The sequence below is a fragment of the Oncorhynchus kisutch genome, linkage group LG22 (assembly GCF_002021735.2).
Source record: "Oncorhynchus kisutch isolate 150728-3 linkage group LG22, Okis_V2, whole genome shotgun sequence".
In the NCBI taxonomy this organism is placed as follows: Eukaryota; Metazoa; Chordata; class Actinopteri; order Salmoniformes; family Salmonidae; genus Oncorhynchus; species Oncorhynchus kisutch.
The window spans coordinates 55137409-55148489 of NC_034195.2; the positions used below are offsets into that span (position 1 = coordinate 55137409).

At 50.4% G+C, this 11081-nt stretch overlaps 1 protein-coding gene across 1 annotated transcript in view; it reads left to right on the plus strand.

Annotated features, from left to right (window-relative positions):
• The first annotated feature begins 6167 nt into the window (after positions 1-6167).
• The window catches only part of sigirr (single immunoglobulin and toll-interleukin 1 receptor (TIR) domain), a 15097-nt gene continuing 10183 nt past the window's right edge, over positions 6168-11081 (plus strand). The window contains exon 1 of the mRNA XM_020471624.2: positions 6168-6456. Within this exon, the coding sequence (XP_020327213.2) occupies positions 6387-6456 (70 nt within the window). The 5' untranslated portion in view covers positions 6168-6386. The remainder of the gene's footprint in view (positions 6457-11081) is intronic.

Here is an 11081-nt window from a genome sequence, read left to right on the forward strand (position 1 = left end):
TTTATTTTACATGAAGTTACACTGTTGTATTTCTGCTTAATCACCCTGGGAGTGACCCCACTCTCTGAGGGTGTACCAGGGGGAGTTGGGATAATGTCTGACCCTGGGAGTGACCCCACTCTCTGAGGGTGTACCAGGGGGAGTTGGGATAATGTCTGACCCTGGGAGTGACCCCACTCTCTGAGGGTGTACCAGGGGGAGTTGGGATAATGTCTGACCCTGGGAGTGACCCCACTCTCTGAGGGTGTACCAGGGGGAGTTGGGATAATGTCTGACCCTGGGAGTGACCCCACTCTCTGAGGGTGTACCAGGGGGAGTTGGGATAATGTCTGACCCTGGGAGTGACCCCACTCTCTGAGGGTGTACCAGGGGGAGTTGGGATAATGTCTGACCCTGGGAGTGACCCCACTCTCTGAGGGTGTACCAGGGGGAGTTGGGATAATGTCTGACCCTGGGAGTGACCCCACTCTCTGAGGGTGTACCAGGGGGAGTTGGGATAATGTCTGACCCTGGGAGTGACCCCACTCTCTGAGGGTGTACCAGGGGGAGTTGGGATAATGTCTGACCCTGGGAGTGACCCCACTCTCTGAGGGTGTACCAGGGGGAGTTGGGATAATGTCTGACCCTGGGAGTGACCCCACTCTCTGAGGGTGTACCAGGGGGAGTTGGGATAATGTCTGACCCTGGGAGTGACCCCACTCTCTGAGGGTGTACCAGGGGGAGTTGGGATAATGTCTGACCCTGGGAGTGACCCCACTCTCTGAGGGTGTACCAGGGGGAGTTGGGATAATGTCTGACCCTGGGAGTGACCCCACTCTCTGAGGGTGTACCAGGGGGAGTTGGGATAATGTCTGACCCTGGGAGTGACCCCACTCTCTGAGGGTGTACCAGGGGGAGTTGGGATAATGTCTGACCCTGGGAGTGACCCCACTCTCTGAGGGTGTACCAGGGGGAGTTGGGATAATGTCTGACCCTGGGAGTGACCCCACTCTCTGAGGGTGTACCAGGGGGAGTTGGGATAATGTCTGACCCTGGGAGTGACCCCACTCTCTGAGGGTGTACCAGGGGGAGTTGGGATAATGTCTGACCCTGGGAGTGACCCCACTCTCTGAGGGTGTACCAGGGGGAGTTGGGATAATGTCTGACCCTGGGAGTGACCCCACTCTCTGAGGGTGTACCAGGGGGAGTTGGGATAATGTCTGACCCTGGGAGTGACCCCACTCTCTGAGGGTGTACCAGGGGGAGTTGGGATAATGTCTGACCCTGGGAGTGACCCCACTCTCTGAGGGTGTACCAGGGGGAGTTGGGATAATGTCTGACCCTGGGAGTGACCCCACTCTCTGAGGGTGTACCAGGGGGAGTTGGGATAAGGTCTGACCCTGGGAGTGACCCCACTCTCTGAAGGTGTACCAGGGGGAGTTGGGATAATGTCTGACCCTGGGAGTGACCCCACTCTCTGAGGGTGTACCAGGGGGAGTTGGGATAATGTCTGACCCTGGGAGTGACCCCACTCTCTGAGGGTGTACCACGGGGAGTTGGGATAATGTCTGACCCTGGGAGTGACCCCACTCTCTGAAGGTGTACCAGGGGGAGTTGGGATAATGTCTGACCCTGGGAGTGACCCCACTCTCTGAGGGTGTACCAGGGGGAGTTGGGATAATGTCTGTCCCTGGGAGTGACCCCCACTCTCTGAGGGTGTCTCAGGGGGAGTTGGGATAATGACTGACCGTGGCCGTGACCCCACTCTCTGAGGGTGTCTCAGGGGTAGTTGGGATAATGACTGACCCTGGCCGTGACCCCACTCTCTGAGGGTGTCTCAGGGGGAGTTGGGATAATGTCTGACCCCACTCTATGAGGGTGTCTCAGGGGGCGTTGGGATAATGACTGACCCCACTCTCTGAGGGTGTCTCAGGGAGAGTTGGGATAATGACTGACCCTGGCCGTGACCCCACTCTCTGAGGGTGTCTCAGGGGGCGTTGGGATAATGACTGACCCTGGCCGTGACCCCACTCTCTGAGGGTGTCTCAGGGGTAGTTGGGATAATGACTGACCCTGGCCGTGACCCCACTCTCTGAGGGTGTCTCAGGGGGAGTTGGGATAATGTCTGACCCCACTCTCTGAGGGTGTCTCAGGGGGCGTTGGGATAATGACTGACCCCACTCTCTGAGGGTGTCTCAGGGGTAGCTGGGATAATGACTGACCCTGGCCGTGACTCCACTCTCTGAGGGTGTACCAGGGGGAGTTGGGATAATGTCTGACCCTGGGAGTGACCCCACTCTCTGAGGGTGTACCAGGGGGAGTTGGGATAATGTCTGACCCTGGGAGTGACCCCACTCTCTGAGGGTGTACCAGGGGGAGTTGGGATAATGTCTGACCCTGGGAGTGACCCCACTCTCTGAGGGTGTACCAGGGGGAGTTGGGATAATGTCTGACCCTGGGAGTGACCCCACTCTCTGAGGGTGTACCAGGGGGAGTTGGGATAATGTCTGACCCTGGGAGTGACCCCACTCTCTGAAGGTGTACCAGGGGGAGTTGGGATAATGTCTGACCCTGGGAGTGACCCCACTCTCTGAGGGTGTACCAGGGGGAGTTGGGATAATGTCTGACCCTGGGAGTGACCCCACTCTCTGAGGGTGTACCAGGGGGAGTTGGGATAATGTCTGACCCTGGGAGTGACCCCACTCTCTGAAGGTGTACCAGGGGGAGTTGGGATAATGTCTGACCCTGGGAGTGACTCCACTCTCTGAGGGTGTACCAGGGGGAGTTGGGATAATGTCTGACCCTGGGAGTGACCCCACTCTCTGAAGGTGTACCAGGGGGAGTTGGGATAATGTCTGACCCTGGGAGTGACCCCACTCTCTGAGGGTGTACCAGGGGGAGTTGGGATAATGTCTGACCCTGGGAGTGACCCCACTCTCTGAGGGTGTACCAGGGGGAGTTGGGATAATGTCTGACCCTGGGAGTGACCCCACTCTCTGAAGGTGTACCAGGGGGAGTTGGGATAATGTCTGACACTGGGAGTGACCCCACTCTCTGAGGGTGTACCAGGGGGAGTTGGGATAATGTCTGTCCCTGGGACTGACCCCCACTCTCTGAGGGTGTCTCAGGGGGAGTTGGGATAATGACTGACCGTGGCCGTGACCCCACTCTCTGAGGGTGTCTCAGGGGTAGTTGGGATAATGACTGACCCTGGCCGTGACCCCACTCTCTGAGGGTGTCTCAGGGGGAGTTGGGATAATGTCTGACCCCACTCTCTGAGGGTGTCTCAGGGGGCGTTGGGATAATGACTGACCCCACTCTCTGAGGGTGTCTCAGGGAGAGTTGGGATAATGACTGACCCTGGCCGTGACCCCACTCTCTGAGGGTGTCTCAGGGGGCGTTGGGATAATGACTGACCCTGGCCGTGACCCCACTCTCTGAGGGTGTCTCAGGGGTAGTTGGGATAATGACTGACCCTGGCCGTGACCCCACTCTCTGAGGGTGTCTCAGGGGGAGTTGGGATAATGTCTGACCCCACTCTCTGAGGGTGTCTCAGGGGGCGTTGGGATAATGACTGACCCCACTCTCTGAGGGTGTACCAGGGGGAGTTGGGATAATGACTGACCCTGGCCGTGACTCCACTCTCTGAGGGTGTACCAGGGGGAGTTGGGATAATGTCTGACCCTGGGAGTGACCCCACTCTCTGAGGGTGTACCAGGGGGAGTTGGGATAATGTCTGACCCTGGGAGTGACCCCACTCTCTGAAGGTGTACCAGGGGGAGTTGGGATAATGTCTGACCCTGGGAGTGACCCCACTCTCTGAGGGTGTACCAGGGGGAGTTGGGATAATGTCTGACCCTGGGAGTGACCCCACTCTCTGAGGGTGTACCAGGGGGAGTTGGGATAATGTCTGACCCTGGGAGTGACCCCACTCTCTGAAGGTGTACCAGGGGGAGTTGGGATAATGTCTGACCCTGGGAGTGACCCCACTCTCTGAGGGTGTACCAGGGGGAGTTGGGATAATGTCTGTCCCTGGGAGTGACCCCCACTCTCTGAGGGTGTCTCAGGGGGAGTTGGGATAATGACTGACCGTGGCCGTGACCCCACTCTCTGAGGGTGTCTCAGGGGTAGTTGGGATAATGACTGACCCTGGCCGTGACCCCACTCTCTGAGGGTGTCTCAGGGGGAGTTGGGATAATGTCTGACCCCACTCTCTGAGGGTGTCTCAGGGGGCGTTGGGATAATGACTGACCCCACTCTCTGAGGGTGTCTCAGGGAGAGTTGGGATAATGACTGACCCCACTCTCTGAAGGTGTACCAGGGGGAGTTGGGATAATGTCTGACCCTGGCCGTGACTCCACTCTCTGAGGGTGTACCAGGGGGAGTTGGGATAATGTCTGACCCTGGGAGTGACCCCACTCTCTGAGGGTGTCTCAGGGGGCGTTGGGATAATGTCTGACCCCACTCTCTGAGGGTGTCTCAGGGGGCGTTGGGATAATGACTGACCCCACTCTCTGAAGGTGTACCAGGGGGAGTTGGGATAATGTCTGACCCTGGCCGTGACTCCACTCTCTGAGGGTGTACCAGGGGGAGTTGGGATAATGTCTGACCCTGGGAGTGACCCCACTCTCTGAGGGTGTACCAGGGGGAGTTGGGATAATGTCTGACCCTGGGAGTGACCCCACTCTCTGAAGGTGTACCAGGGGGAGTTGGGATAATGTCTGACCCTGGGAGTGACCCCACTCTCTGAGGGTGTACCAGGGGGAGTTGGGATAATGTCTGACCCTGGGAGTGACCCCACTCTCTGAGGGTGTACCAGGGGGAGTTGGGATAATGTCTGACCCTGGGAGTGACCCCACTCTCTGAGTGTGTACCAGGGGGAGTTGGGATAATGTCTGACCCTGGGAGTGACCCCACTCTCTGAGGGTGTACCAGGGGGAGTTGGGATAATGTCTGTCCCTGGGAGTGACCCCCACTCTCTGAGGGTGTCTCAGGGGGAGTTGGGATAATGACTGACCGTGGCCGTGACCCCACTCTCTGAGGGTGTCTCAGGGGTAGTTGGGATAATGACTGACCCTGGCCGTGACCCCACTCTCTGAGGGTGTCTCAGGGGGAGTTGGGATAATGTCTGACCCCACTCTCTGAGGGTGTCTCAGGGGGCGTTGGGATAATGACTGACCCCACTCTCTGAGGGTGTCTCAGGGAGAGTTGGGATAATGACTGACCCTGGCCGTGACCCCACTCTCTGAGGGTGTCTCAGGGGGCGTTGGGATAATGACTGACCCTGGCCGTGACCCCACTCTCTGAGGGTGTCTCAGGGGTAGTTGGGATAATGACTGACCCTGGCCGTGACCCCACTCTCTGAGGGTGTCTCAGGGGGCGTTGGGATAATGACTGACCCCACTCTCTGAGGGTGTCTCAGGGGTAGTTGGGATAATGACTGACCCTGGCCGTGACTCCACTCTCTGAGGGTGTCTCAGGGGGAGTTGGGATAATGTCTGACCCCACTCTCTGAGGGTGTCTCAGGGGGCGTTGGGATAATGACTGACCCTGGCCGTGACCCCACTCTCTGAGGGTGTCTCAGGGGGAGTTGGGATAATGACTGACCCTGGCCGTGACCCCACTCTCTGAGGGTGTCTCAGGGGGTGTTGGGATAATGACTGACCCTGGCCGTGACCCCACTCTCTGAGGGTGTCTCAGGGGGCGTTGGGATAATGACTGACCCTGGGAGTGACCCCACTCTCTGAGGGTGTCTCAGGGGGCGTTGGGATAATGACTGACCCTGGCCGTGACCCCACTCTCTGAGGGTGTCTCAGGGGGAGTTGGGATATGGAAAAGGCACATTTGCAATTCACGCGTGTATAAAACACGCTTGTACAGGTGAAATAGGACAAGTTAAGTGCCCAACAAATTCATTTAATTACTATTAACAAGACATTTATTTTAGTTTTAAAAAAGCAACATACTTTTACATTTCTTTTACTACCTATGACCCACATTACAACCTGCCTACATAACGTCTTACTGTAAGTACCTGTGTGGATGGGGGGGGGGGGGCAGGGTCGTGTATTACAGTTTTTAAACTCGCTTGTATGACTCTTTTATTTTAAAAACCCTGTTCCGTTTAAGCATGTTGGGAGGACTTTTGCGACCAGTAGACTAAGCAGATAGCCTACTTCTGAAAGTTGACTTGAACAGGTGAGACGTCACGTGACCACCCGTACACAGAAGTCATTCAAGCAGTTGAACCGAGTCATACCTTGGGAGTTATTATTTTTATTGAACTATAATTCCTAATGTTTTATCCACTGGGGCTGGGTGATACGATATCATCCTAGGACCATAGCGTGTGCCTTGCGATTGAACACTCGGAATAAGAAGGAAAGAGAACGATTTTACCTTACAACATGACTTCGAACCAGTTGGCTTTCATTCTGACATGTACTTTATGGAACAGGATATCGGTGTGTGCTGGAGGTAAGATTATATTCTGTCATTTAATCTATTGACAATATTGTTTAATCGATTAAACGGAAAACCGATTCAATTGTATGTTATTTCATTGATCAGAAAATGGGACTGTTTTGGGGAGGGGGGGGCTCTAATTTATAAACTTTACCGCATGCTGTGCGTAAAGCGCGAGAGGGTTGTTTTTTTTGCTGAAGAATATGATTTGAGTTTCTTGCAAATTCCATTAGTATATACGGTATAAACATTATATGTAGTTTGAAATTCTTTGCACAGGTTGTTTATCACCAATAGGAAACGAACGAAAGTGACGACTCCTTGCGTCATAATGTCGAACGAACAGCCTATCTCTGTTTAAAGATACATTACTCATTAAAATAAATAGAATTAGAAGACAAGAGACAGTTGCCAATCAATTGGAGAAGAGACAACCAATCAAATGACAAGTACACATCTGTCGGCTCTCAACACCGCAACCTTTCAAGTGTCATTCAGTCATGAGTTCTCTAGTCCAGTCGGACACTAACGACGACAATTGCTCCAATCTGGACTTCGTACCCGGATTTACAGCTCAGTGCTACCACTATGTTAATAATAAATCATATACAGAATGTTAAAACAGAGTGTGTGTTTGTGTGTATGTGCAGTGGTTACTTTGTCAATTGGAAGGTTCCGGAAAAGGGTGGTGACCCGCGAGGCTCTGAGGGACCGGAACGCAGGAAAACAACAACATCTTTATAAGAAATCATTGCATGCATCTACTTGCACATCGCCATCTGCTCATATATCACACCAGTATTTCTACTTGCACATCGCCATCTGCTCATATATCACACCAGTATTTCTACTTGCACATCGCCATCTGCTCATATATCACACCAGTATTTCTACTTGCACATCGCCATCTGCTCATCTATCACACCAGTATTTCTACTTGCACATCGCCATCTGCTCATATATCACACCAGTATTTCTACTTGCACATCGCCATCTGCTCATATATCACACCAGTATTTCTACTTGCACATCGCCATCTGCTCATCTATCACACCAGTATTTCTACTTGCACATCGCCATCTGCTCATATATCACACCAGTATTTCTACTTGCACATTGCCATCTGCTCATCTATCACACCAGTATTTCTACTTGCACATTGCCATCTGCTCATCTATCACACCAGTATTTCTACTTGTATTACCATGTTATATAGTTTTGATGTCTTCACTATTATTCTATAATGTCGAAAATAGTAAAAAAAAATAAAGAAAAGCCCTTGAATGAGTAGGTGTTCTAAAACTAGGTAGGTAGGTAGGTAGGTAGTTGGGAAGCACAGAGCAAAGTTATGAGCAAATGTTTTGCATATAATGCTCCAAATGGTACCCTATTGTCCAGGCTATGAGCCCTGGTCAAAGTAGTGCACTATATATAGGGAATAGGGTTCTATAGGACTCTGGTCTAAAGTAGTGCACTATATAGGGAATAGGGTTCTATAGCGCTCTGGTCTAAAGTAGTGCACTATATAGGGAATAGGGCTCTATAGGGCCCTGGTCTACAGTAGTGCACTATATAGGGAATAGGGTTCTATAGGGCTCTGGTCTAAAGTAGTGCACTATATAGGGAATAGGGTTCTATGGGGCTCTGGTCTAAAGTAGTGCACTATATATAGGGAATAGGGTTCTATAGGGCCCTGGTCTAAAGTAGTGCACTATATATAGGGAATAGGGTTCTATAGGACTCTGGTCTAAAGTAGTGCACTATATAGGGAATAGGGTTCTATAGGACTCTGGTCTAAAGTAGTGCACTATATAGGGAATAGGGTTCTATAGAGCTCTGGTCTAAAGTAGTGCACTATATAGGGAATAGGGTTCTATAGGGCTCTGGTCTAAAGTAGTGCACTATATAGGGAATAGGGCTCTATAGGGCCCTGGTCAAAAGTAGTGCACTATATAGGGAATAGGGCTCTATAGGGCTCTGGTCTAAAGTAGTGCACTATATAGGGAATAGGGTTCTATAGGGCTCTGGTCTAAAGTAGTGCACTATATAGGGAATAGGGTTCTATGGGGCTCTGGTCTAAAGTAGTGCACTATATATAGGGAATAGGGTTCTATAGGGCCCTGGTCTAAAGTAGTGCACTATATATAGGGAATAGGGTTCTATAGGACTCTGGTCTAAAGTAGTGCACTATATAGGGAATAGGGTTCTATAGGACTCTGGTCTAAAGTAGTGCACTATATAGGGAATAGGGCTCTATAGGGCCCTGGTCAAAAGTAGTGCACTATATAGGGAATAGGGCTCTATAGGGCTCTGGTCTAAAGTAGTGCACTATATAGGGAATAGGGTTCTATAGGGCTCTGGTCTAATGTAGTGCACTATATAGGGAATAGGGTTCTATAGGGCTCTGGTCTAAAGTAGTGCACTATATAGGGAATAGGGCTCTATAGGGCCCTGGTCAAAAGTAGTGCACTATATAGGGAATAGGGCTCTATAGGGCTCTGGTCAAAAGTAGTGCACTATATAGGGAATAGGGTGGCATTTGGGACTCAGGCAGAGGACTAGCGTCTATAAACAGTAATGCATGACTATAAACAGTACTTTATGACTCAGCAGAGCAGGTGGGCAGTATTGTTGCTGGTTACACAGTGACTGGAACAGGTCAACTTAATGGAACGTGAAGGTGAACTGGTTTGCTTTTTCACCCAGTTGTTTTTACTTGCAGCTCAGCTCCCTCATGGGGCAAACGGGTACTTTGATGAATAGCAAATCGCTGAGGAGCAAATGCATCAGATGTAACATTGGGGAAAGTAGGATAATGAGCTGTTCTGTCAGAGCAGAAGCATATGCCTTTGGAAAACAGGACAGACAGCCAGTTCTTTAAGGGGAAAACAGGACATACAGCCAGTTCTTTAAGGGAAAAACAGGACAGACAGCCAGTTCTTTAAGGGGAAAACAGGACATACAGCCAGTTCTTTAAGAGGAAAACAGGACAGACAGCCAGTTCTTTACAGGGAAAACAGGACATACAGCCAGTTCTTTACAGGGAAAACAGGACATACAGCCAGTTCTTTACAGGGAAAACAGGACATACAGCCAGTTCTTTAAGGGGAAAACAGGACATACAGCCAGTTCTTTAAGGGGGAAACAGGACATACAGCCAGTTCTTTACAGGGAAAACAGGACATACAGCCAGTTCTTTACAGGGAAAACAGGACATACAGCCAGTTCTTTAAGGGGAAAACAGGACATACAGCCAGTTCTTTAAGGGGAAAACAGGACATACAGCCAGTTCTTTACAGGGAAAACAGGACATACAGCCAGTTCTTTAAGGGGAAAACAGGACATACAGCCAGTTCTTTAAGGGAAAACAGGACATACAGCCAGTTCTTTAAGGGGAAAACAGGACATACAGCCAGTTCTTTAAGGGAAAACAGGACATACAGCCAGTTCTTTAAGGGGAAAACAGGACATACAGCCAGTTCTTTAAGGGAAAACAGGACATACAGCCAGTTCTTTAAGGGGAAAACAGGACATACAGCCAGTTCTTTAAGGGAAAACAGGACATACAGCCAGTTCTTTACAGGGAAAACAGGACATACAGCCAGTTCTTTAAGGGGAAACAGGACATACAGCCAGTTCTTTAAGGGGAAAACAGGACATACAGCCAGTTCTTTAAGGGAAAACAGGACATACAGCCAGTTCTTTACAGGGAAAACAGGACATACAGCCAGTTCTTTAAGGGAAAACATGACATACAGCCAGTTCTTTAAGGGAAAACAGGACATACAGCCAGTTCTTTACAGGGAAAACAGGACATACAGTATTATAACATGGTAATAACATGGTAATAACCAAATAAATATAACATGGTAATAACATGGTAATAACCTATTAATAACAATAGTTTGGTTATACCAAATGTGATCGTATTGTGATAGAATATCCTCGAGGTGGCCAACTCCGTAAACTATTGTTGTGCCTCTAAGAGTTAGTTTCATATGCTTTGGGGTGGGGAGTTAAATTGGTATTTGCTACACCTGTAGAGAAGAGGTTTGTTTCAGTCAGTTAAATTGGTATTTGCTACACCTGTAGAGAAGATGTTTGTTTCAGTCAGTGTGCCTGCCGAGATGGCTGGTTCAGCCTTACAAGATTGGGCTGGGGAGATAACAGGGCCCTATTGGTTTTAGGTCCTGCAGTCAGTCAGTCAGTCCGTCAATCAGTCAGTCAGTCAGTCAATCAGTCAGTCAATCAGTCAACTATTCATTCAGTCAACTATTCAGTCAGTCATTCAGTAAGTCAGTCAATCAGTCAGTCAATCAGACAGTCAGTCAGTCAGTCCGTCCGTCAGTCAGTCAGTCAGTCAGTCCATCAGTCAGTCAATCAGTCAGTCAGTCCATCAGTCAGTCAGTCAGTCCATCAGTCAGTCAGTCAGTCAATCAGTCAGTCAGTCCATCAGTCAGTCAGTCAGTCCATCAGTCAGTCAGTCAATCAGTCAGTCAGTCAGTCCATCAGTCAGTCAATCAGTCAGTCAGTCAATCAGTCAGTCAATCAGTCAGTCAATCAGTCAGTCAGTAAATCAGTCAGTCAATCAGTCAGTCCATCAGTCAGTCAGTCAATCAGTCAGTCAATCAATCAGT